This window comes from Condylura cristata, unplaced genomic scaffold (genome assembly GCF_000260355.1).
Source record: "Condylura cristata isolate star-nosed mole 26May11 unplaced genomic scaffold, ConCri1.0 scaffold00024, whole genome shotgun sequence".
Classification (NCBI taxonomy): Eukaryota; Metazoa; Chordata; class Mammalia; order Eulipotyphla; family Talpidae; genus Condylura; species Condylura cristata.
This window is the reverse complement of record NW_004567125.1, coordinates 16,306,791-16,334,776: the sequence shown is the minus strand read 5'-3', so window position 1 is coordinate 16,334,776 and position 27,986 is coordinate 16,306,791. Positions and strand designations below refer to the sequence as shown.

Here is a 27,986-nt window from a genome sequence, read left to right as displayed (position 1 = left end):
CACCTGTACGGAGACGCCGTCCCCCAGGAGAGATAATCAGTGGGTCTTGGAGCCGGACGAGGTACGATGGGCTGCTCCACAGCAGTCACATCTCCTGAGTAGGATTTGAGGAGGGAAGCGTTTTTATTGGCCAGCATGGCTCTCTCATTCCTGCGGAACTTGGCTCTTCGGTTCTGAAACCACACCTGGAAGGTGGTGGGGAGGCCAGAGGGCATGAGGAGGGGGAGGAAAACAAAGAAGAGGAGTTTACATGAGTGAAGGGCTGGTGGAACTTACTGTACAATAACACCAAGGAAGAATGCAGAGACATACTGAAATGCTTCCAGAACAAGAAGCATGCTGTATCCTTTCCTGGAGGGCTATATTAAAGTTATGAAGTTGAGAACTCTCACAAAAAGACTATGAAGCACTTCCAGTCATTACACCTTCAGGGCACATGGTGGCCCCTTGGGAGCAAGCAGTGGTCGCAGGGTCACTTGAACTCAGGCATTGTCTCCTCTTACTCCACCCTTCCCAAGTTACAAGTAGATTAAGTATTTCCTTGCCTATGAATATTACCACCAGTGTCCCCTCAGCCTATGGCTGTTTTCCCCTCTGTTCATGTGTCAGTAGACGTGTTTTTCAAGATTCAACTTTAACATCGCCTCCTTTGTATACTAGTATCATGGAAAGAACATGATTTTAAAGTCTCACAGAATTGAATTGAAAATACTGCTACTTTAAAGATTTGTCCTTGTATAGTAATTTAATTTCTCTGATTCTTTGTGTCCCAACCAAATGGTGATAATAATATCAACTCATGGAATTTTTATGAGAACTACTACTGAAGGGGTGCTTAATAAATGTGTCTTCTCTCTCTTTTTCTCCAGGCAGACTTGATCATCATGAATTCCTTGGGCCTATCATGAATTCTTGTAGGAATCATTTTACTGTATCATACCATCATGGCACACACATCTGTCTTCTTTTCCCCAGTCTATTACATCTTTAAAGAGTGGGCCAGTGACTTATTCATCCCAAAGCAGGTCTAAGAGTATAACAGGCACCTGATAAATGAGGGGGGAAATTAATTTCTGCAAAGAAGAGTTAGTGACTTCCATCTAAGAGGTTGTCACAGTCTGGTTGGAGAAGTTGGCTCCTGTATAAGTCAGTATGGCACACGTCATGTTATTTTAAATGCCATAAGTATAAAGTAGGCAGGGTCTAGAATGGGGAGGTTTATACTGGGGTAGAGAAGACTTCTTGGAGAAAAAAGAAGTTATGAAGGAAGAATTCTGCTTGGTTTTGCTCGCAGGGAAAATGGTCCCAACTCTGAAAGCTGTGAGAACACATCAAGTGAGAAAGGACGAAGACAAAGCAGTTGCACTTAGAAGAAAAACATTTGCTTATTGTTGTGATGGGGACACAATGACTGCCAGACTCCAAGTGACTTTTTTTTTCTTTTCTTCTATCATTGCCTTGTCCAAATTTCCTTATTTTAGGTCAGATCACCAAAGCAAAAATGAAACTCTCAGGCACTGTGGGTTTTAGCCTAAAAGTACTTATTCATCAGACCACTGTGAACCAACCCTGGGGCATGAAAGATAAGAGGTTTTGAAGGGATGAGGAGGGAATCTGTGGTAGAGATAGGGAGTGTGCTAACAGCACTGTGCTATGGTGATGGCACAGGGAAGGATGGGGAAGAACTGAGTAGTCTGCTTGTGGCAGGATGGAGAGAACAAAGCCAGGTGTGAGCCTCTGTCACCTGAGTCTGGAGGAAATGTCAAGCTCACACTCATAAGTCTCTTCATGGAGACAATTTCTTTTCAGGCTGAAAGAACCTCCAGATCTTCTCCCTCAATTCCACAAGAGTCTCTTACAGTGCTCTGTGTTTCGTGGCATGATAAGTTCCTACCCCCGAGGTCTTTGGGGTTTGGCTCAAGTCCCTGTCAGTCAAGAGGGTTATCATTTGCAGAAAGAAATCCCTGATGGGGTTAAACACTGATATACAAATGACGATTTCTTCAGCAAGGCAAGACACCCCCATCAAAGCAGCAGTATGTCACTGACTGTATGGAAAACAATAAAATCGTGACTTGGAACAAAGATAGCAAAACAGTGTTTGAAATGCATTTAGTCAGGACACTTATTTATTCAGAGTCCTTCATCTTGAATTTCCATATCTGTGTTCAAATCCTAGTTCAGCCACTTCCTGACTACTTGATGTGGATCAAGTTACTTTAAACTCCATTTGGATCACTTTCCTCATCTGCAAGATAAGAATATGATCCACTTATTGAATTGGTGGGGAATGAGTAAGTTCAAATTAAATGTTGACCTTAAGTTGGCCGTTCAAAGGTTCAGCAGGACAATGTTTAACATTAATATAGAAGGGCAGAAAGCAGTGAGGAGGAGTAAGACCTGTAGCAGGGAAAGTCTATCTACAAATAAAGCCCCAATTTAATTTTAAAAAATACTATGCTGCCTGAAGAATCATAGATATGAATTCTGATCTCATGCTGCCCATTTGTAACAACTAGTAGTCTGACCTCCAGCCTGTAACAATTAGCTTTTAGTCTTCAGAGGTAAAGAGAGGAATACTTCAGTTACCTGCACCCTGGCTTCAGTGAGGTTCACCCGACGGGCGAGGTCTTCTCGCACAAAAGCATCCGGATAGTGTGTCCTCTCAAAGACACGCTCCAAAGCCTGCAGCTGGCTGCTATTGAAGGTTGTCCTGTTCCTCCGCTGCTTTCGCTTCTTCTTTTCCTCTGAGTTCAATTGATCATCTGGCAAAGAAGTAATTAATGACAAGGAGTCAACGTCACTTTGGGGGAGGGGATCCCAGGTATTAATAGCTACAGTAAATTACCCTTTCATTCGCTTATTTCCTTAGCAAGGAGCAGCACTAATGTCACCTTCAGTGTGTAAATGTGGGCTCAGGTCCTCACAAGAACCCCCAGCAATTCTGAAGCTAAATCTGGGGCCAGACCTGATATTTTAGAGGAACATTTCTTGTGTTGAAGACTGTTTTGTCAGGGGGCTGACAAATCCCACTCCTGCCCCAGTTCTCTAGACATGTGAGAAGAATAGCTTAATTGGGACCTTATTTACCTCAGATGATAATATATTCAATTCATATAGTTTTATAACCACAGAGAGCAACTATGCCCCTGGTTCCTTCTCTTCAATGTACTCACGTGAACCAGACACATTTAGAGGACAAACTATTAGAAAAGAATTAGAGGGAGTTCTGTTCTACCAGGCACCCTCTTGCATTTATTTTCTAAAGACTGCTTGCTGCTGCCAACCCAGGCTTCAGGTATCTCTGTCTAGATTAGGGTTAGTACAACAGCTCTGTCATTACAGGACTCAACCTACAGGAACTCAAGAATGGGAAACAATCCTGGAAAGCCTGTGAAACAGTTTCACCCACAAATGAGTTCTAGGACCATGAGGTCTTAGGACTTTTGGAGAATCATGACTCCAGGTCTTCACCTGTCAAGTTCCTTAGTTTTTCTCTGGGTCCCCTCAAAGGCACCTTGGTAAGCTGATCATCCAACCTACTGTTGGCCATCAGAATAGTATAGCCCTGCTCCCCCTCTTTGACCCAGACAGGAATGATGGATGTGTGAAACCGAGAGTAATACCAGCTGTGTTAACACCACCAACACACCAACACCCGAGGCCTGAGCCCCTGCAGAGTCCATGCAGTGTTCAGAGATTTACAGCATCACATTGCCGAGCCCCAAGTGACATGCTTGGCCTGATAAAATGGACTTACACTGCCAGTGACTTCTCCCCAGTGAGGCTCAATCTGGAGGAGGTTATGAAGAGTGGGAATAGGATGGAGAGAAAGGGAATTTTGGCCATTTGCTTTACATTCATCAGAAAGCAGCTTTTAACCGTTTTCTCCAACATGTGAAAGCTCATCCTGTCTCTTTATAAACACACAATGCAGAGGCCTCCCTGGAAGCACAAGGGGTTAAACTCAGAACTATGAAGCTTTTCCTAGCTACTGCAGCATGAATTTGATCCCCAGCCAGGGAGGTGACCCACATGGCACAGCAGACATCTCCTATCTCACCTTCTACTTTCCTCAGCAGTGTTTTGGTACATCTGCCTGTTCTGCTCCCCACTCTATCTCTGGTGAATCCTCTCATACCCCCCCCCACACCTCTGACCTATACCCCAGTTCTTGTATGCATAAATAAATAAATCTTTGAACTAAACACTCAATACACTCAACTGATATCTTAACATGAATTATGTCCTAAGACTGACAGCTACCTGAGCATTACTGGTATTCCTATCACAAGTAGGAATATGTCATGAGGGAATATTTTAGGTTTAGGTGTGGACTACAGTGTCACTTTAACCCAGGAGGAGGCTTCTAACCCAGATCTCTCGGTGCCCACCAGCCGAGGACGCCAAGTCTTTTTGATCAGAGACCACTTCTTCATGAGTGCTGCCTCCCAGGCATCCCCTGGAGTTTAGGATAGAGATTGCATATTTCCTCTTGGTATTTAGATAGTGTAAGTGCTAGTTAAATTTGTTTTCATGCAAGAAAATTTTTTCTTATCTTTAGAATACTGTTTCTTAAGAAAAAAAATCATAGTCTCCACCTCCTCTATTTAAGAAGCTGCTGACACTCATTCTCTCAGCTGCATGCTTGGCTGCTTGGCTCAACTGGACCCACTCTGTTGATTTTCACTTGTAGGACTTCAATTGGAATCTCTGCTTTAAAGGCTCTGATGTGATAGTCTTGATAAAATTGTCAGATCAATGGCATTTGAGTAAAGAACCAACTGAATAACCATGATTTCTGTGATCTATCCAGGTCTGTAATGTTTCTATTTTTAAAGATTTATTTATTTATACATATGAGAACTGGGGTACAGGCCGGAGGTGTAGCAGGTGAGAGACTTCACAAGAGACAGAGTGGGGAGCAGAACTGGCAGATGTACTGAAATATGCTGCTGAGGGGAGCAGCGGGCGGGTCAGGAGAGGTCTGCCATGCCATGTGGTTCAGCTCCCTGGCTGGGGATTGAACTCGTGTTGCAGTGGCTGCAATAACTTCATAGTGCTGTGTACTTTAATCCATTACACCACCAGGGAGGTTACTCTGAGATATTTCCACCAATATCCATGGCTATCCCCAGGTTTATTAGCAAAATGAGTTTATAATAGTATCATCAGCAGAGTTCAAGCATCTGGGATCAAATACCTTTCTGCTGTTGCCTTGCAATTTTAGTCTTCATTAGACTGAAAATGGAAGCCCATTCAGTTGGTTCTACTCTCTTCCCCAAATCTTTCCAACTACATTTTTCTTATATTTCAGGATTCTCTAGCTCTTCTAGACCTTCCAGTAGTGCCCTAGTTTTAATTTCAATCTCCTGTTAAATAGAAGTCTGCAAAGAATCCTTAACGTTCATCCCTACCCCTGACTGAGACAATTAGATGGGACTTTAGAGTGGTTTTTTTTTTTTTTTGATCATATAAAGCACAAACCTTATTTAGCCAACCCATGATTTTCTTATTTCCTCAAAGAGAAAGATAATTCTTTCTCAGGTATAACCACAAACTCTAACACTTTTACTCTGCTTTATAAGCCTCTCCTTGTGCTGCTAAACTGTGACCAAGAATACTTTTGCTCTTAGTACTAGAGCCTGCTGTATAATCTCTTGGTAGCTCTTTGAAATCTTGTACTCGTCATTCAAATTCCACTGACAGTCCACCATAAACTACCAACTCCCCTGACGTGGGAGAAATGGAAATGGAGAATTATAGTTTATGTCAGAGAATAAATAGTTATGATGACCTGAAACAATTCCAGCAGAAGTTTCCCAGTGAATGGCTTGTTGTTTTTAACAAATGAAAATACCCATCCAGATCATGTCGAAGGTGAGAAATGACACACAAATAACAGGGGTTCAAGGCGTCTGGATCTGGCAAATGTCCTTCCAAGTGCAAGTCTAATAGAAAGAGACAGTGAGTGGGCAAGAGAGACAGCGGGAGTGGCAGCCCTTCCCCTATCTGTCTTTGCTCACTAGTCACAATCCAGGAGCTCCCTGCTTTCCTCTAACACAGACAAGCAAGACCCCTCACAGTTTCTTCAGCAGCATGAGAGAATGTAAAAACGGTAGAGCTTTACAAATGTGGGGTATCTCGAGGACTTGTGATAAGCACGTTTATCAGAGTCTAAATTCTGGTTGAATACAGGGGACATCAAACAGTACATTCTTGTCATCTCAGGGTGAGATCTTCCTTGTTAAAAACAAAACAAAACATTTTTAGTGAAGACTGACTTTGAAATATGCGGCCGAAGATAGTCACATCCAATCAGACATGAGAGAGTATCTCTCCCACTGGAGTCCCCATGGGGTGGATTCAACAAATTGCAGAATGATCATGGGAAATATGGATGCATTTTGGTCAAAATTATGTTTCTCCACAAGGTAGTTAGGGATTTTATAGCTAATTTTGTATATGTTGTACATGTTAGAAATGATTGAACCAATTTCAAGTATGCAGTATTGCCATGCTATCCAATAAAAATAAGCCAAATGACCTCACCAGCAGGTGCCTTCACTTGGAATCATGTGTCACAAAATACTGGCTCCAAAAGAAAAGAAAGAAATTATCTAATTCAACCTCTTATTTTAGAGATGACAAAAAATTGAAGCCTCGAAGTAAGTGATTGCCCCAAGTTGCAGAGCTCGTAATCAGGAGTCTAGTCCACTCCACATTTGAGTGCAACATAGGTGCTATTCAAGAGGAGTGATGAAGCATGAGAGACATAAATAAAAATATTTATCCCAGAAAATATGCCCGGGAAAGACAGGTTTTCCCATACTAACTATTTGAAGAGAATTGAAGAAAGAGGGTCCATGTGTATCCCATGTTGTGGTTCTTGCCTGAGTAGCCATTTAAAATGCACTATTCTCGTCTAGAATAAGTAGTTCAACCCAGATGTTCTTGATTTTTGCTTTTCCATGGAGACCTTGCTTCATCAATTAAATATGTGCCAGGTTATTTTAGCATAGCACTGCACCCCCACCATCTATGGTCTCCCCTTATCCATACTGGCACTTCTCTTTTAGTTTAGGACACAGTCCAAGACATTTCCCTGATAGCCCAAATTTTACCTCTTCTATAACACTTTGCTTTCATGGAGTTCCAAAGTGCTATTCCATACCAATGCCTCTATTTTCTAAATCCTATATGTTTTTTAGAATATAATCAAATACTTTTTAATAACTATGAATCATTTATTTCTATGTAAATATTTTGTCACCTCAATGTATTGATGTCATCCTACAGAAAAGGCAGTTTAAACATAAATTTCATGTCTATACATGTTACATGTAACACTGTTACAAATTGTCCAATAACATTTCAAAGAGTTACATAATATAGCAGTAGAGTTACGTAATATAGCAGTATAGAAGCAATCTCAGATAATTAGAACCTTGCTGATAAATCTGTAGCTTGAAAGGGCTGAGCATTTTCCAAATTCCAACTATAATTTCTAATAGTGTGTGGCAAATAATTAGCTTAACATAATCTTTTTTTCTAGAAAGTTTTTCTGGTAGACTCTCATGGTATTTCTTTTTCAAATAGGCTAGCTATCAGATTTAGAGATGGGGGAAGTTGTATAGTTCTGATTCCTTTATAAATACGAACTAGTCCTTTATGATTATTCCTTAATAGTAGAACAGCTCCAAGACAAATAAACAAATGACTGAAATAAATGGGAGGGAACACATATAAGAATGAGAACTGGAAAGAATGGTGTTTCCATTGTGGCTTGATGTTACAGTATATCCAAACACTTCTCTGGAAAGAGACACCAAAGCCTTAAGTGGGACACCTGTGTGTATTCAAATACTAGTTAAAGGAGAATAAGTCTGTCAGTTGCTCTAGCTTGAAATTCGCACTGGATTCCATATGTGTCTGCCAAAACTGGAGTGAAAGGTGGGTGAACGTGGTGTGAGGTGCCATCCCCACGTGTGAGGATGAGGCAACACGCCTGGATCCCTGCTTGCTAGGGCCTTGCCCATACCATGACAGCTTCTGCTAAATCCCAAAGTCCCTGACCCCAATCTTCTGTACAACACCTGTGGGAAGAGGCTTGGCGATTCCAAATAGATGGTCAGCCAAATGTAATTTAAAGGTACAGCAAAAACATATTTTAGGAATAAAATCTGAAGAAAAATATGTTTCATATGTCTGAGTCACATCAATTTGGGAAGAAATCTGATGCAAGAAGATAAAATGCCAGCTTCAGTAGCAGAAACCAACACCACATCAAAGCTTGTCATCTGCCTTTTGGTTGAAAACATGGCAGGCAATCGGATCTAAAGTGCAGGCCGCTGATCATTTTATGGGCATTGAAGAATGTTTTCAAAGGAACTTAAATTGCACAACAACTACTTACTTTAATGGGATTTGTGTGGTTCAGGCCCTATAACCTTTGGAAAATTGAAGGGAAGTATAATTGCAAAAGCCACTAAAAACTGTTTAGCTTTTATTGCAAGGCCTATGAAAAGCAGTGAGATGCAGCATTGGCATTCATTGGAGTATCTTTGGTTCCATGAAGCTCCGACTGTAATTAGGGCAGCCTCCTTCTAATATGAGCCCTGATAAATGGTACATTGTCACTTAGCTGGATGACTGTTGCAGTGTAGAATAAGCTTAGCCCATCATGATTACCAAAGCCAAGGTTTGCAGCACATTAGCTCCCTCTCACTTGCACACCTGGTACCCTCTGCCAGCCAGTCCCAGCAATCATCCAGAGTGGCCCCTCTCCCCCAGTATAGACATCCAAGTGCACAGCTATTGCTCCATGATGCTGTGCTCACTGTCATATTACAGCCGCCAGACCCAGAACTTTGCTGGATGGTTGCTGATGTGTGCATTAATTTCCATTGCTGGCAAATCAACATCGACATTGTTTACTTAGTATCAGTCTAAACCTTAGAAGGCAGCATTAAAAATACCTTAAGTGTATTTGTAGACATGTTCCTTAGAGAATGAATACTCCAAAAATTGTGAAATAATGACATTATTTTGATGAAAAAGATGAGGCAGTGACTTGAGGTAAAGCTACAACAGGTTTAAGGAAACAGTGCTGAAAATTGAGCTCTTTTGGTAGTGTTAAGTCTCCTATGAAATAGAAAACACTGAGGAATATGAGGTATCGGAGAGTGGTTTCCACTGCTTTTGACACATTCCTTGCACATCTCTGCCATAGAACCAGAAACATTCACAAACCCTTATGACCTTCTCTGACTTAACTCTCCTCAGGCATTTTTTCTTAAGCATTCTGAATCCAACATCCAACATCCCTAGTGGTGCAGCAGGTTAAAGAACTGCACTAAGAAGCTAAAGCCACTTCCACATGAGTTCGATTCCTGGCCAGAGAGGTGACCACATGGCGCGGCAGACCTCTCCTGACCCACCTGCTGCTCCCCTCAGCAATGTACCTCATCAGTTGGCCTGTTCTACCCCCTACTCTATCTCTGGTGAAGCCTCTCACCACCTCTGCAACTCTGGCCTGCACCCCAGTTCTGTATGCACAAATAAATAAATCTTAAAACAACAACAACAACAAAAGGTAAGCCAGCCCATGTACTCCTGTACTGGAGCTCTAGCTTCCTTCTGGAATCCTATTGGTACCCTCCCTCCCCCACCCCTCATTCTCCAACCATGTGATTCTGAGTCTTAGGCTGTAATTTCAGAGTACAGCATTTACCTTTTTATTGGATTTGAGTTCTTACCAATGCCCAATTAGTAATCATATTCATCTATTCAAATTCCTGACCAAAACCGTGGGAGTTCAGTCACTGCACAGGTCTTCTTGACAAGGTCCTAAAATGCTGGCTTCAGAGATGGACCTACTCCATCTCTGAAGAATCACTTACTATTTTTTGATTCATTTCACGATGTTAAAAAATGTAGAAAATAAGAAATCTTTTAATGAGACCCAGATAAACAATAACACTGGAGGAGTATGCTGCAGTGACGTGGAAGTTGACTGCCTTGTGCATCAGAAAGACCGTATAATCTGACACTAGCTGTCTGGCTTTGGGCAAGATGATGCTGCATCTCTTTCCAAAACAATGCAAAGGGAGGAAGACTCCCTTCTCCTTAGGTTCAAAGTTTAATCCTTCAGGCATGTGGTAAGTGATAGATTTTATAGCCACCACTGCTCCTGCAATTTCTTCTTGGAAGGGACAAGTCAAAAGCTTTGCTGTTACTCCTTTTCACCTTCTGTTTGTCGTTGGCATATGACATTTAATAATATTTCCACACAGCATAGTAGGAGAAATTAAGAAAGCCATTCAGATATACTGGTGTTTCAGTTAGGTTTGAGGGAGAACATGGTTGAGATTTAGGAAGCTTGAGAAATGAAAAATCACAAGAACTGAGAGCAGGTGGTATTCAAAACTGTACAAGGAAGTCATTCATAGATATATGTCAAAAAACCCCATTTAGGTCATTTTTCTCCTGCTAGTCATTCCTGACTTCCTAACACGCTATTTTCTAAATTCAAATTTTGAAAAGAAATATTAGGAAAGCTAGCAGCTTCTAACACTCAACACAGATTATCATCATTAGAAATCCATATCTAATGAAATGTATCTAATATTAAAATATTATGTCACTTCAATAAAAATACATATTTTAAAAAGACAGATAAGCAATTGGCGCATTTAACAAGTAACTTTACTAGCTATGAGTTGTTGTTCTTTTTTTTTTTTTTAATAAAAAGGGCAGGAAAAGGAAGGCCAGAGGCTGAAGCCAAGCTATGAAAATTCAATTATTTCCCAGTCTATTTGCTTCGGGTTGACTAATTTGGTTGCCACATGTCTAAAAACACAAAAGTTGGGTCATATTACTCAATATTTATTCAGTGACTTTTTTTCTAAATGTTTGAGCACTTTGGTAAAGTCCAAAGGGAAAAAAGAAATGAAGGAAAGCAAGTTCTGGGAAAAGAGCAAGTTCTAATTGAGATTGTAAAAGCTTTCTAAACTTGCAATATTCCAGGTGTGTGGTCCCTTTGGAAGTGCCTGGAATTTGACTAGGATTGCAAACAGAGCTCTTGATGAGCCATGCCCTCCTGCCTTCTTCTGTTAGCATTTTCCTTTGTACTGAGACTGTTGTCATTTTGTAAAAGACACAACATCAATCTTGACATTAGCAGTTGAAATTGGTGTCTCCATGGGAGGTGACTGTGGTAAATCATTTTTTAATGATTTTTTTTTTGGCAATAAATTTTAATGTCCTAAAGAAAAAAATCTCGTAAAATTAAGTTTTTAAAAACACAACAAAATGCAAATAGCCAGGAAGGAGTTGTGTGTCATTAATGAATGAGCTCAAGTCTTGAAACGATAGTAATGATGGAGGAATGCTCTCTCATTTGGATTAAAAAAAAAAAATTATGAGGCATTTGAACATTTGAGAATAGAATGACACTACTTCCTTACACTTTCATTTCAAGTTGAAAAGACAAGATGCCTAGTGCAGAGGAAAACAGGGAACAAGGGATTAATTTATCCCAATTCGAGATGGAGGAAAAGGTTATTCTATAACATTATCCAGAATAAGTGAAATTAAAGCCCTTCTCAGGTATTATACTGACCAAACTAAAATGAATATGGACTAATCTGAAATGGCCAATGATAAGAAGCCCAGATAGTGTTAAATGATGTTTAGGTCAAAGGAAAGGAGAATTCTTTTAGGAATTAGAAGATCTAATGTGGAAGCAGTGGTTTAAGGATTGTTAATTTTCTTTTGAGGAATGTAAAAAAAAAAAAAAAAGTCCTCACTCTAGCCCATCTCTGTGTTTCAATTTTCCTATCTGTAAAATGAGTTGCTTTAAGATATCAGTGACGTTTGCTTTAAAAAATTTAATAACTAGGTGTATGCATTTTCTTTACATTTTGTTTTACATTGTGTTATGGAACAAGTGGAAAGGGCTTTAGACTGGCCATCCAGCAGATTGTAATTCAGCTGGGTTCCTGACCAAATCTGTGGTGTTAGGCCACAGTGGCCTTGTTGGCAAATTTATAGGTTGGACTAGGTGACTAAGAGCTTTCAAAACCATTGTGGGTTTTAGGGTGGTTTTGGTATTTTCAGTACCTATCCCAGTAGAAAGCTTTCAGTAATTATTTGTTTAAGACAATGACTGAATCATGTCTTCTTGTGGTTTTCCATTGTTTTAGTTTTGTTTTTTGTTTTAGAAAACCTTTGGCTAAATGACATATTGGATGAGGACTATGCTGCAATTACCCATGCCTGGAGGAAGTTTACAGGATTAACATGATCTTCCACGCCTCAGGCACTCTTCAGAGATACATCTCCAAGTGGAAAATAACGTGAATTTATTTTTTTAAAAGAAATTAATTCACCTATAACCACAGTCTGGAAAAAGAGGAAACTTGAAATGTTTCTAAGAGGCAATTATTCTATTCCTTAAATTTACTGAACAGAAATGAGAAAAACCTGCTATTTCTTTCTTTACCCTATTGGCCTCAATCTCCTAACCACAGTTGGGTGAGATTAGTTCTGCTCAAAGCACCATCAGCCACCTTAGCAGAATCTCAAAATTGGAGCCACCAGTCATGGTTACACTCAGTCCTGACTATCCTATCCTTTCACTGTCACCTTATGCATTCTTTTGAACAAATATACATTAAGACACTACAATATGTCAGGCAAGATATCCTGAGAAAAACAAAGAAATATTACACACAGTCAGTTTATAACTGATATGCTATGAGGGATGAATCACAAGCAAGTAAAAAGTGAAGAAACAATAGAGAAAAGCTATTCCAATAGGACCAGCAAAGGTTGAAGGAGGCAGACAAAGATCCAAAGTGAGGCTCTCTCTCATTCAGTACCCCTTTTTCACTGCATGGTGACCCATCTCTCCTGTATTCCACTTCACTCCTCTCCTGTTGTGTTGTGTTGGTCCTAAAAACATGGCTAACTTGACCTTCATTCATACTCTTCTTTGACCTTGTCTCTCTTTGGCTAACAATACATCCATCTATACCCTATCCACCAACTCTTTGTATTGATAGCTTCTGCTCCAAGTGTGTATTTACCTGTCAACACTTCACAAGGATCTTCTCTGATTTCTAGCCAGAAGAAGCCTTCTTCTTCTTACTCTCCTTCCAGCATCTGAACTAGCTATGTTATAATGCTTATGACAGACAACCTGTAATGATTGCTGTGGATTGCCTCATGTACTAGGATATGAGCTTCATGTGGGCAGGAACCTTGTTTGACTTGGTAACTGTAGATCCTGGCATCTAGTATGAAAGACTGGAATATTCTAGACAATTTTATTAGAGTGATTGAGTGAATCCATCAACTGTATATGATGAAAGTGCCCATTCTGAACATCCTGAACATCCTGGTCAATTCACGCTCAGCTACCAAAGCTGACAGACCTTTGGTACGGTCTTGCCACACAAATTTTCACAGTATGAAGGCTTCTTGCATTCTCTCTGAGGAAGGTAAACTCCAGAAACATGTGTTATCCAGGTTTTTTTTTTTTTTTTCATGTGCATTCTCTGTCCATGACTTTGCGTCTATAATTATCTCCAATTAAAAGATATGTCATGAAAGCAGGTCAAAAGTGTATGTGGAACAGAGCCTTATACACCTTGGTAGCATTCAATAAGTGTTTGACTTTGATAATGACACCGAGAGGATTATTGACCATTTTAGATGTGACCTAGCATAGTTATTTCTATGTTCCAAAAAATACATACTTCTTTTTAGATTGTATTCTCTTTTAGTTAGTCATTTCTCATCACTGTGTTTTCTGTTCACTTTCACTGGCAAAGGAGCTTGGGCAAAAGTCTGGCAAATTCATCCTCCAATATACAGGAACATTACTGCCTGTCAACCACACCTAAGCCTTAATTACATGGTGATTTCCTCTCCTGGGATAAGTGAATGTTTTAACTAATATGGAAGCTGATGTACTAAGGTCAGATGAAAAAAAAAAGTTTTTGGACAAAACACCCTAAATCCATCTTATTCCACTGAATCATGTCCCCTGTTGTTGGCCAGCCCTAAAGAACTCCTTGTTAATAGGTGATTCTGTCTGCCTGGAGTGGAAACCTATGAGTAATCCTTGTGTCACTGTGACTCACATCATGGACACCACTTGAAATTCCCCATCATCTGAAAGTTGGCAAGAAGAATTCAAATAGCTCAGCTCATAATGGAAAGAAGCCAGAATGGAGCAAAGACATAATAACAACTTTTATTGATTAAAAAGATGATAACTAAAAATGGGAGCTAACTCAGGAAAAGAACAAAGACTTTTTAGCAACCATCTCAATTCTTTTCTTTCTTGCTATTTATTTCCAATAAATGCTAACAGAGGCATTCTTCCTTCCACATCCTTGAATCTTTTTTTCAGATTTCTTCTATTTTCAGATGGTTTCCAACTTTTAAATTACTTTCATAAAAGGGTTTTGATAGCAATATGTTGAACTGAGAGATTTGGCATCTTTCTTATTTTTGCTCTGTTCCTCTACAATTCCAATAAAAATAACTGAACTTAATAACATGGTTAACTTACTTGGTAGTCAGAACCTTTAAAATAAAATATCTTAGGAGTAAATTGGAAGATTTTATGATCTCAAGGGACTCACAAATTATATAGACTGATTATTTGAGTAGTTGGGGGAAAGAATTTTGGGGAAAATCATATTTTATAAACATAATATTTGCCATAAATCAGTAAAGGAAAGTGTGTATGGTACTGATTTGGGTAGATAGGAAGGATATGCTAAACTGCAGTCTTAAAATGTTTCATCTAGCCAAAGCTGGTGTGACCTTTACAAGGAAACCTACCTCTTTCTTGCTGTTCAGATGTGTTTTGTGGAACCTTCCTGGTTCCCTTTTTCTATTTGTTTTTTTTCCTTCCACTAAGGTTTCCTAAGAGTAGTGGTCACACCTACTTTGAGAACATCCTTAAATTTCTTTCTTTACTACAAAAAAATAGTTTGGATGTTAATTTCCTTGACTAGAGGATTTTGATTTTCTTTCTAGAGACTTTCAGTTTTAGTGTTAGCCCCAGCTTTTCCCAGGGTCAAGAAGACACTAACTGTGCTACCTAGAGGGTCATCAAATGATATTCTTAGAGTCAACTTCTTGATTTGAGAGACTCCATTTTTTATGTCAAAGTTTATCTCTAATTAGCCATAACCCAGATAAAATTTATGGAGAGCGGTGCTTAGACCTTTTCCCACATTTTCAGCAATCCACTATCTATGAAAATTTTTCCATAGAATTTTATCAGAAAAACAACTTTACAGAATAATCAGAGGGAGGATTCCAGTGGATTAGAAGTCCGGCAACCTGGATTCTTATTCTGTCTGGTCCTACACATTCTTAGAATTTATTTTTCCAGACATGTGAGCTTAAGAATGTAGCTTTACCAATCTGGGTTTTCATTTCTATTGCTGGCAAATAGGGCATAACACTAGACTGTTTCTAATATTTCTTCCTGATTTTAACATAAAATTTCTCTTCAAATATTTGCCTAATGGATAAGTTAGGGCTATTGAGGAGATATATTGTTAAAAAGGAATATGTTGAGCCCTCCCTAGTGGCCAACAGGTCAGGACACAGCACTGCAAGCTAGTTGCAACATTTCAATGAGAGTTTAATCCCCAGCCCAGGAGGTGATCCACATGGTGCAGCAGACCTCTCTTGTCTGGCCTGCTGCTCCCCTCAGCCGTGTACTTCGTTGATCTGCCTGTTCCGCTCCCCCACTTTGTCTATGGTGAATCTTCTCACTGCCCCTGAACCTCTGGCTTGTACCCCAGTTCTTTATGAATAAATAAATCTTAAAAAAAGAATATGTTGGCTCTCCCTGGTGGTGCAATATGTTAAGGCACCACATTATGAAGCTCTCCAAAGCCACTGGAGCACGAGTTCAACCCCCCACCAGGAAGATGACCCACATGGCATGGCAGACCTCTCCTGACCCGCCCACTGCTCCCCTCAGCAGTGTATTTCAGTACATCTGCCTGTTCTGTGCCCCACTCTGTCTCTGGTGAATCTTCTCACCCACCACACCTCTGGCCTGTACCCCAGTTCTGTAAGCATAAATAAATAAATCTTCATTACATTAAATGTTTATTTACTAATCTCCAATTTTAGAATATACAAATTAATAATCTATCTATGAATTGAATTAAATACTATGTAATTCTGTGTCTCCACATTTCTTTAGTAAAATCTACAGTGTTTTTGATGTTTTCAATAACATTATTAATGCTTAGTGTGGAGATCAGGGTTATTTCATCATTGCGTGGTTATTTATTTTCTTATAGGTAATTTTTTTTACCTATAAGAAATGTACAGATTTGTACATTTTAAATACAACTGAGAAGAGAGCAAACATGAAAAGCTGTTCTATAAAGTCCTGAAATTTTTAAATAATTTAACATTTAGAGGTGGAGCACAGCTTTCTTATTAGATATTGCCTGGATATATATGGGTGTGAAGATACATGGGCACATGTCTGGCTCAGCTCAGAGAATTCTGGGTTAAGCTGTAATAGTGTTGTAAACATAAGTAATAGAAGCAGATCCAATTGCCCACAGTGGAAAGGACTAACCTGTGGCATTGTGAAAGATTTTGCTTGTTTGGGCTTTCTGTATAGCTCTCTATAACTGCTTAGACCTATCATCACCACCTATCACATGCCAACTCTATCTGGTAACTCACTTTGACTACTAGTTCCTAGGTACAATGGCTCATGTGATATCAGTGCCAGCTGGACTTAGCTGTAAACAACACAAATATTTTAAATAGATATTTCAGATGTTTAAAATTTAAATAAACCAAGACACAGTATGTAAGATTCCAAGAGAAGTCAATTGCCAAGTTGTGCTGATTGGTACAGCCAAGTACTATATCAATGGCGTCTTAAACTGTTGCACAATGCAGACCTGGAGGAAGAAAAGGGGAAAATAACAGGGCGGGATGCATTAAAGAATGAATCACTAGGGATGCTCTTCTATTAAAATCTGAGTATACATTGACACCATCCCACTAAGATCCAAATAATAAGTGAGACTTTGGAATCATTTGCAGTATGTGTTTTAAAGTCCAGACCAAAGCCAATAGGTAAGTTTTATGTTTCCCTCTAGAAAGCAGCTTCTTGTCAGAGCTGGAAAAATAATGTTACAAAAGATCCTGTAACAACAGAATCTAAGCCTGTTAGTTAGATTCCAAATTGATTCCTATTCCAAAAAGAGAGCATCCAGAAAAACAATTTATTTCCCAGACCAGGAAAGAACGTACAGTATTTAAGATTAAGAAAAGTTGCATTTATGGTCTATTACACACGGGATAAAGATCTTTTGGGGAAAATCTGTCCACCATTATATTTGTTTCAAAAAAGACTATCATCCCTGTTGGAGGTTCAGAATAGGAGACAGAAAGATGTGTGTAACTGGTTTTCTGAAGTCAATTTTGCTTCTCAAAGTTCCATTAAGAACAGAGGACAGCTGAGAAGGCAAGTTTGTATGTCCTAGACATTGACTACTGCAATGAATGGTCAATAAATCAGCTCCACATTTATTTATTTATGCATACAGGACTGGGGTACAGGTCAGAGGTGTGAGGGGGAGTGAAGGATTCACCAGAGATAGAGTGGGGAGCAGAACAGGCAGATCAATGACGTCCACTGCTGAAGGGAGCAGTGGACGGGAAAGAGAGGCCTCCTGTGCCATGTGGGTTAGCTCCCTGGCCAGGAATCGAATGTGTGCTGCAGTGGCTGCAATAGTTTCACAATGCTGTGCTTTAACCTGTTGCACCACCAGGGAGGGCCCTAAATCAGCTGCATCTTAGGTGTCCTACTTAACCTTGGAATGTGATGAATATTTGGGACAATTTTTTTATCTCAAGTTAAAAGTTATCCTTAATCTAGGGATTCCTGAACCCTAGAACTAGAATCTATGTCACCCATTTTATTCTCAGTGCAGTGAAAGAGAACCAATTCTTCAGAGAGAGACAGTGTAATTGTGTTCATAATTTTTATGAGTTGAGAGATTGCATTTCTAGATTGCATTTCTATGGTGCCTTTCAAAGATCATAAAACACTTCACATATGCTATTTCATTTATATTCTAAATGTCTTTATGGTACAGGAAAGGAGTATATAATACAATTTGAACAACAACTGTATTAATAGTTTAATGCACATTAGCAAAACTAAGCAAGGTATCAATTACTTCATTTAATATGTAGGAAAATCAATAAAAGAAGAATAAAAAAGTGGTAAATTCATTATTTCCACCTTTAATTAAATTTTTATTTTGATTACATTTTCCCACTTTCTCTAGGTCACATCAATTATTCTCTTAATGCTGACTGTACTAAGAGTTTGATTCAGATATTTAGCTTATTGTTATATACTGTCTTATGGTCTTATTTTCTATTTTATATTCAATAGCTGCTCAAAGGGGAAGACTGATATGAATTAGAAATGATACTAACTAGAACATAATTCTTGTATGACAGTCCTGCAAATGTATTCAGTCTTCTCAAGCTCCAGTTTCTTTGTAAAAATGAATTAATTAATCAATTAATATGTATTTCACATCATTGTTCATTTTTGTACAATTATGCTTTCTCCTCTCAGGTGCAGTCTCTGTAAAATTCCCACCATCAATTCACCTATACATCATTCTCACAGTACTTTGTGCTCTTCCTTCCCCTATTTTTACCCCTCCTCTCCCCTGAATGTCTCTGATTTATAGTTGCTTGTTCATTTTATGTTTTTTTAGTTATTATTTTTTTTCCTCTCATCCCTTATTTGGTTCCCCTATATTCCTCCTATAAGTGAAACTATCCAAAACTCAAGTTTCTTTATTAACAAGTGAAGGGGAAAAAAATCCTAAAAGATTGTTGAGAGATTTGAATAAGATAATTTTCTAAAAACACTATGCATATAATTAAGACATTATTATTGTAACTGTGAAAGCAGGGATAATATGTTGTAGCTTTCTTATATCCTAGGCTCTAATATGATGCTGGGCCAGCATTATTGCCCAAGTACTAATAAGTAACTTACAATAATAGGAACCACCATTAAGTGCCTTATCAGAATATTTTCCTATTTTACTACCCCAATAAACCATGTTATTATCTTCCCCATATTTGGGAAATATTGCAGATGAAGAAACTCAGGATAAGCAAGGTTGAGCGCCATGACCTAGGGCATGTGATTGATTCCTGACTGCTGGTAGCTTGCTACAGAGCTCAAGTTCTCAAATATTTTGCTTGCCTTTCACAGAGCCAGTGATCCTAAAAGAATACACTTTTCTCCTGAAAAACTATTAAAAAATGGAAGAAATGTTAAAAGATAGATAGGAGTTAATAATTTATTTTAATACAGAAATTAAACTAGATAGACTAACTGCTTGGAATGATTTAGTTGCAATCATGATTTTTTTCCCTAAGATTTATTTATTTATGCATACAGAGCTGGGGTCAGAGGTGCAGGGGTGGTGAGAGGATTAACCAGAGACAGAGAAGCACACTGCTGATGGGAGCAGTGGGCATATCAGGAGACGTCTGCCAACCATGTGGGTCGCCTCTGGGGTAGGGATTGAACTCATGCTGAAGTGGCTTTAGCTTCTTAGTGCTGTGCTTTAACCTGCTGTGCCACCAGGGAGGGTCCACAATCATGATTTTTATTAGGGTGTTAGTTCAAACAAATGATGCTCAGCATTTGATTTGGAAAAAATATTGAGACTTGAAGTTATAGTTTGTGAGCTATTTCTATTCTCCCGATCAACTATGTACAAATCCCTCCAAGATTCGTGTGAGCATAAACCTGATTATGCATGAGGCCAGTGGGAACAAGATAATTGTGTGGTTCCAGTGCCCATCCATTGCTCTCAGCATCATAAATCATGGAACTGCCACAGTCTCAGCTTTCTGGAATCCCCAAGTTGTTTGAATTACTGTGCCATTTCCATTTATGGAAGAGACATATTATGCTGTCTTTGCCTTCAGTGCTATCAACAGAAAATTTAAAATTCAAGTACTTACACTTCATGGAGTATTCATGTGATACAAAGATGCTAAGTAAGAGTCATGATATCAAAATGTGATTTGTGCTAATGTGAACATGGGCAAGTTCCTCAGACTAAGGAACCGATGTGTCCCATTAAACTATTAAGTTGTGTAGTCTAATTTTAGTCCTTTTGTGATGGAAATTACATTTGTTTGCAGAAATGTGGTCTGCTTTTCCCTCTCACACACCTCACACATATGCCAAATCCACAGTGGGGAGCCTGACAAATGTGCACTTTGAAAAAAAAAAAAAAAGTGAAACACTTGGCCTGAGCAGAGATGGAGTGATCAGATCCTACAAACTAGACTGAGTTCATGCCCAAGGCTTGTACAAGTCCCTAAACCTGGGAATCCAAATTAAGCTGCAATGATGAATTAATTCAAATTCCATGTCTTGTGCTTTTAGTATATGTTTAGTGAATAGGTAGTGGTTGATAAGATCTCTACCCCAACTAGGTCACAGTTTAGTAAGAAACACACACATATACAGAGGCAAATTCAAGAAAGAGTTAATTAAAATAATGGCCATCATAGGTTGTAAGTTGGCAAGTATAGCACAAAGAAGAGATCAACTGTACCTAAATACATGAGAAAGACACATAAAAGGAAACACACACACACACACACACACACACACACACATACACACACACACCCATCCCCATGTCTCTGGCCAACACTACAGTGACAAAGTAAAGTAAATAAGAGCATTTCAAATATATACAGAGAGAGAGCCCTCCCTGGTGGTGCGGCAGGTTAAAGCACAGCACTAAGAAGCTAAATCCACTTCAGCATGAGTTTGATCCCCACCCCGGAGGTGACCCACATGGCTGGCAGACCTTTCCTGACATGCCCACTGCTCCCCTCAGCAGTGTGCTTTGATAATCGGCCTGTTCTGCTTCCCCCTCTGTCTCTGGTGAATCCTCTCACCGCCCCTGCACCCCTGGCCTATACCCCAGCTCTGTATGAATAAATAAATAAATCTTTTAAAACAAAATAGAGAGAGAAAAACTATATATTCACAGGGTTAGAAAAAAGACTGAAGAGTGATAAAAATAGGATTACTCATTTATAATAGTGGATTTTCACCTCATTTATCCCTTGCAACAGCTTCATGAAGGAGCATATCCTTGTCCTAATTTTAGAGCCTTAGAAACATAGATGTCTCAAGAGCATAGGACTGATTAGTGATTGGACCCTGATTACACTGTGTTACAGCAGCTAAGCCTTTGGGAGTTATAAGAAGTGGAGAAAAATGAAGCAGCAGGGAAAGCAGGTCAGCTGGTAGAAAGTCTCTCACTTGCATGGTGTATTCAGCCATCATCCTTCAGCGCAGGGGAGTCAACAACAGACTTTCAGCAGATGATTGGATGATAGAAGTGGTTCTGCCTTTCAGATGGCCTCGTGGCAATTGCATGGTGTATGAGATCCCCAAAAGTGGATTGGAAAAGTCACTACTAATAATATAGGCCTTTGTAATAATGGTCAGGATCTCAAAGCTTCTCTGAGCTTCTTAAACTTCCACTGTCTACCCAGTCTGGACCTGTTTTGACCCTCCATCCTGTCTCTTTTAATCTTTGAAGTATATGTATATCCAAGTTCTAAGAACACAAAGTACAAATTTAAGACACTGAGGAATGTAATATTTTAATATATGTGACAGCTCTGAAGGATTTCCCAATGGAAAAGGTTATGTACCTCTCTGTTAGAAACATGCAGTGCTACCCCATGAAAGGCTCTATGTTAGTGTAAGTGCCTTCAACATTCCACCTGAGATCACCTGACCTTCCCAGGTGCTCTTGGGATTTGGATAAACATAGGCTTCAAAGATTCAAAAGACAAGATGGAGAGTCAAAACAGACCAGAAAGGGTAGATAGTGGAAGTCTACAAAGTGAAGAAGCGTCAAGATTCTCATTTTTATTATAAAGAGCAGTATTATTACTAGTGACTGCCCAATCTACAAAGCATTCATGTTTGTTTCATGCCCCACCAAAACTAAGTTCCCTTTATGCAGCATGATTCATTAAAAAAAAAATGGAAATTTCCATAAGGCATCACATTAGATATGAGCAAAAATTAATTCTAGAATATTTTAAAATTGTTAACGCCATATAATTATGTCTATCTATGTAAAAACCCTAGAAAGCCACCCATTTGTATTTTGTAGCACAATGGTATAGACCAGTGTATTTTTGTGTCGCTATCTCATTATTAAAGGAAGTGACCCCAGTTCTGATACTCCTTTTGCACGTACATGCACCCTTATCCATCCTGTTAGCCATTTTCTAGTCCCTTACACTTTCCCATCAGTCTCAAAGTGAGAAGAGCCCTCAAGATCCTTCCCTATAATTCTGTGATCCAGATTTCTGTGAGCTAACAAGAGAATCATCTTGTTATCAGCTATCTGTGGGAGATCTGTGTAAACCAGAGCTCCAGAAGGAAACAGGGAGAAGTTAGCCACATATCAGAACTCAGAGAATCCCTTGCATTTCGAGGAAGCAAATATTTAGCTCTCTCAAAGTATTTTATTAAGGAATAAATCATAAAGAAGTAAATAAAACAAAAACCTATGAATGTTTACTAGAGAAACAGAAAAGCTTTCTCCACAAGAAAAGTCCTTTCTGTACTGAAGTTGGCAGCCAGACTGCCTAAGCATTTATCTCCTGCATAGAAAGTGCTCTGTCAGGCAAGCAGTGACTAACAATAAGCTAAAAAACACACCACAGACTTCCACTGTATTTTATTTGGCAGAGAGGAATTATTCCTCAGTACAAAGTATTTGCAACTGGCATCAGTTAAACAAGAAATTACAACCTTTAAAAGTCCTATTTATCATTAGCTGCAAAAGTGCAGACTTCACCGTCAATTACTCTGACAAAGGATTATAGACCATCAGCCCTGCACACAGGGTAACAAATCTTGACAGCCTGCTGGCCTGACAGAGGGAGGTTTAGAAAGTTATCCAGGAGCCTCTTCTCCAGAGACCCCCTTGACCCTTCCTCTCCTCTCCTCTTCCCAGCCACTCATCTGACTCTCTCATCTCCAGCACGCTCTAGCCCTTCATCTCGTCTACCAGAGTCTGGTAGACCAGTAAGCTTTCACAAGACCCTCATGAAGTCTGTTTAAGAGGGAATTATCAGTCACATCTAGTCAGAAATAACTGCTCCAATTCTGCTCTGAATGTGTTCTGTTGATAAAAATGGAAATTGCAAGATTGATTTCAGAAAGCTGAAGAAATAATATGGTGTTATTCCTCTCAGCTGCTTCATTTAGAAGCTAACTGAGACTCCAAAACCCCCTCCAAGCTCTGAATGGTGCCTATGTCTTCTTGGAAGAAGCCTTTTTGGCATTTCACTGAGGCATTAACCCATCTTTAAATGATTTCATTCCTTCAGAACAGGAAAACAAAGAGATGCTTTGTTTTCCAGAATTTAGATTGCTTTTAAATTTATTCTCAAATGCTTATATAAATGGTAAGACATCTTTCTTAAGAAACATATGTGTATATCCTTATTTAGCTTTAACTTTCCAAAGAAGTATGAGGTCATTACCAGTGTAATTGTCACCTTGTTGCCAGTTAAATTAGTTTAAATGGTCTTGGAGTTTCTCCCAGAGGTACAAGGCTTAATGATTAATATTATTATTCTCTTCAATATTATTGTTTTCATTGGCTCTTTTAGTCTGAGTAGATAAGCATCAGTATTTTATGAAAATAAAATAAGATAACATAAAATGTGAAATCCTTTACATATGGTTTGGTCCATAGTGATGATGATATTGGTGATAATGTTGATAAACAGAAGAAGGAGGGGAATAGGTAGTATTAAATTCTGTTAACAAAGTCTATTTAATGACTTGAAAGGACACTTCTACATACATATGTAGGTGAATGTGGTCTATACATACAATATATTCTCAACACTATAAAACCATGTTCACAAAAACAGACTGGGCAGAACAAATCAGAATGTTAAGAGTATACATCTCGAGTGATACAATTGTGGGTATTTTTCCTAGTCTTCTTTGGTGAACTTGTCTTAACATTTATTGTGAGCATGTAAACTTTTTCACTTTTCTCATATAGTAATGCTTTCAGGGAGACAGTTGTTTCCATTTCACAATAAGGTAACCAAAGACAAAGAGATTAAGTGACTGGCACAGTGGAAACAAGTTAGGGACCACGTCGCCCAAACTTAGAGGTACTTTATTTCGAGGCCACTAAGGTTTCCCAGAATTCTCCTTGCTGCCTCCTACACTGAGGTTGTTTGCGTGTTCACATTCCGTGTCTTTTCCATTTAGTGGCTGTTTAAGAAGTGGTTCTACTCGCACATGTGGCTCCTAATCTCTGCAGATTGGAGCATGTTCTTCACATTTGGTCTGCTGTGTCCATAAAAACTGTCACTGGGCTATCACTTGTGGGTGACCTCTTCCAAAAATCACGGGATTTTGGATGGCTTTATTTAGCTCTATTAGGTTCCAAGGCTGTGCCAAGCAGATTCTCTGTCCAAAAATAATCTCCTTTTATTAGTGCTCTAAATTTACTCACAGAAGAGTGAGTTGAGCTAAATTAAGGCTTTCATGCAGCGAGGCCCGGCACTTTTACTGAGTGGTAAAGGTTTTCTCCCTGTGAGAACTTTACTGTTTCCTCTCTCTAAGAGAGGCTGTGCTTAGATGCAAAGAAAGTCGTTCAAAGCAGATCCTGGAGAATTCATTTTATTTGACAAAGACTCTTAGTTTAAGGCCCTGGTGTGGAAGATTTAAAGTTTATAGGTTTTCTTAGCTTTTACAGTAATTTGCATGTAAATAAAAAGATACTAATCTCTAGCACAAATGGTAAAATGTGTTCTTTGCTCTTTTTTTAACTGGAAAATTGGATTCCTACGAGTCATTGGGTGAGGTATTTTTACTCATAAAAGACTTCAAATGAATTAACAAATCTTAACCACATCCTTTCTGGAATACCAGTTGTACCTTGTGTTATTTTTTCATAACTATTGGAGTACTGTGGTGCATTCCTCACTGAGGGCTATACACCAGGGAACTAGCAATTTAAAACATAAAATATGATACTGGGGTTCAAGATTGCTTCTCCTTCTCTAATACAGATGTGTCACTGCTGGTCATGGCTAATGGTGAATTTACCACGATTCCTGGAGTGTGGGAGTGAGACCCACTGAGGGTTCAAAAAGACAGAGAGAAGCAGCCAAGCTCACCTTACAGCCAGATGGTCCTGGGACCTTTCATGTGTCACTCTCTCCTTTGCTCCTGCCTACCTTGCACCTCGAATGAGTGACCAGTGCAGGTGTGAGGCACATGTTCATTTTCTCAGTCTCTCTCTCTCTCTCTCTCTCTCTACTGGAGTTTGGACATGCACACCACTACAGAGAGAGGAAACTCAAGTGTAAAGCAAAAGTGTTGAAGTCAAGGGGAAAGCATGTTTATATTTGATTTCTCCACATAGAACATCTAGAAGGTGCTAGAAAAGTCATCCCATGTTGTTCTGTGCCTGTGCTACTATGTCAACTAAAGTTCTAAAACAAAGTTCCTAAGAAAAGAACAAAAACAATATATCCAGGAGAAGTGAGAAGAGAGGATGGTTCAGGATAGTTGGGGGAAAAGATGCAAGTCCATTCCTTTTAGGTATTTCTTGTTGATAGGAGAAGTGAATTTGAATGAATAGAAACTAATTTAAATTATTAGAAACTTTAAAACACAAGGAATTTTCATCCAAGTGAAAAGGTCTCAAAGCTGGCAGTATAAAAGGTTTTTTTTCTGACTCCAAAGAAGAAAAATACACTCCCGGACATATGTGCAGTTAAGAATTTCACACACATTCCTATTTCCAGCATAAACGAATTACCTATCCACCCAAGGACAAGTATAGATGATGAACAAAGATGATTCTAGCATCAGATATTTTTCATAAAGATGCTGCTAGGAAGCCTGGGTGGGGAGTTAAGAGATCAATTGGTTGAATATTTAGGTATGCATATTTATGTAGTATTATGTAGCATCTAGTTTGAGTGATTACAAACAAAATGCAGTGATGGGAGAGACACTGTTGAGGGGAAACGTGAGCTGGATGGGGGAGGGTTGCCAAACATCTTTTCCAGTTCTGCAACTAACTAGCTGGTTTGTGCACATGACTCAATTTCCCCAGTTTACAAATACAGGTTTTAGAAGGACACACAAAGGACTATGGTGAAGTGGTCGAGTGAATTGGTAGGAATTTCACAGAAAAACCATACATTGTACAAAAATGAAGGATGATGTAATGAATATATTTTTAAAAATTAAAATAAATAAAAAGGACACTCTGTAGCTGTTTCTTATTTCAACTGGCTATAGGTCACTGCATTGCATTTAATCATTCTAATATCAGATATTCTGTAAGAAAAGTGTCCAAAGACAGTCCTGTGGACCTCCACCTCCCACCACTGGGAACCATTCTCTCCCTTTTGGGTTCTTGCAGCTGCAAGCCAGTGAGATCTCAGCAGCTTCGCTCCAAGTACACGGGGTTGTTAATCTCTACCATTTCCTAATTCATTGACCCAATAACAAATGAGAAGAACTGATGCCTTTAGCCTCCTGTTAGTTCCTACTTCTATTGTTATTCTAGCAATGAAAATCCTTAGATGTTATCCTACTTCTAATTTTTATCTAAAGGAACATTTCAAACACAGCTGTTCCTCATTAGACTGCGGTGGCTGAAAGCATTTGGTTACTACAGGAAAAGGAAAAAAGAGAATCAGTAAAGTTTTATTTACAGTCTGCTTTCATTGTGAAAGAGTAGAAGAGTCCCTGAATCAATATAAAGATGTGCTTGGCATAAATGTAATTTTTAAAAGAGTGGTAAATACTGTGGCATATTTCCCAGATTTTAAGTGCTATTCTTTTCTGTTTTATTTTTTACATAGTTGTTCTCACACTTCTTAGCTCATGTGACTAACTTGAATAAGAACATTAGTTACAGAGAAAACATGCCTGTTTTAAACAGGCACAGATACTATACATGCAGACAAGCATACACATATACAAAATTTCATCTAGTTTTTATCGAGATAATGTCCATCTTAGAAAGGAAGCAGCTGTTCAGAGCACTCCCTCTCTATGAAAATCTTTATGAAAACCTGGATTCTGTCTGCCAGGAATACCAGAGAAGGAATTCAGGATTACAGAATAGGTTGGACTCAATCATTCCCAAGCTCTCTTCGACTCTGAATTCAAAGATGGTTTAAGTTACTATTTTTTCTTCTAGCTTCATTTTAAAAATGGATCCAACCTTCCCACTGTGTTTCATGTGTTGGCAGGTACTATGACAAACATAAGTGAGAAACTGAAACCTTATGGTGATGAAATTTGGATACATTTGCACCTGGGATTTTGGACACACTTGCACCTGGAAACCAAAATATGGGGTAATAAAAGTCCTTCACGGCACCAGCCTCCCTCCAAGAAAACTGCCCTCCAAAAGGGCTTTGGAAAAACTAAAATTATATTCACCTCATGGAATGTCTGTGAACAATCCTATTTCCACTCCTCACTGGCAGAAACAGGAAAATTAAGGATCAAATACTTAGAAGATGGATTATTGTTCCATTATTGGACTTGTGGATTAAAAACTCACCTGAGTTTTAAACTCTGCTTCCCCACTCTGTCTCATCTACCCCCACTGATCAAATTTCCAAGAGAATAAAGTTTCCTTGACCCTTGGTCTCTTCTCGACATTTAGTCCCCCTCAAGATGTGAACATCTCATCTTTTTTATACACTTTCCAAGAAATAGCAAGTAATAAGTTGCCCCACCAAGTCCACTGTCATTGTCTCCATAGGATCTTATTCTTAAAAGTTGTCCTTTAAAGAGTCTGGCTGAGTAAATTTCT

The 27,986-nt window shown here is 39.0% G+C and overlaps 1 protein-coding gene across 2 annotated transcripts in view; it reads right to left on the bottom strand.

The window, feature by feature from the left end:
• The window catches only part of PRRX1 (paired related homeobox 1), a 69,327-nt gene that overhangs the window by 12,925 nt on the left and 28,416 nt on the right, over positions 1-27,986 (bottom strand). For both annotated transcript variants that reach the window (XM_004688473.2, XM_004688472.2), the window contains exons 2-3: positions 2,590-2,765; positions 4-185 (exon numbers count right to left, since the gene is read on the bottom strand). In XM_004688473.2, the coding sequence (XP_004688530.1) occupies positions 4-185; positions 2,590-2,765 (358 nt within the window). The remainder of the gene's footprint in view (positions 1-3; positions 186-2,589; positions 2,766-27,986) is intronic.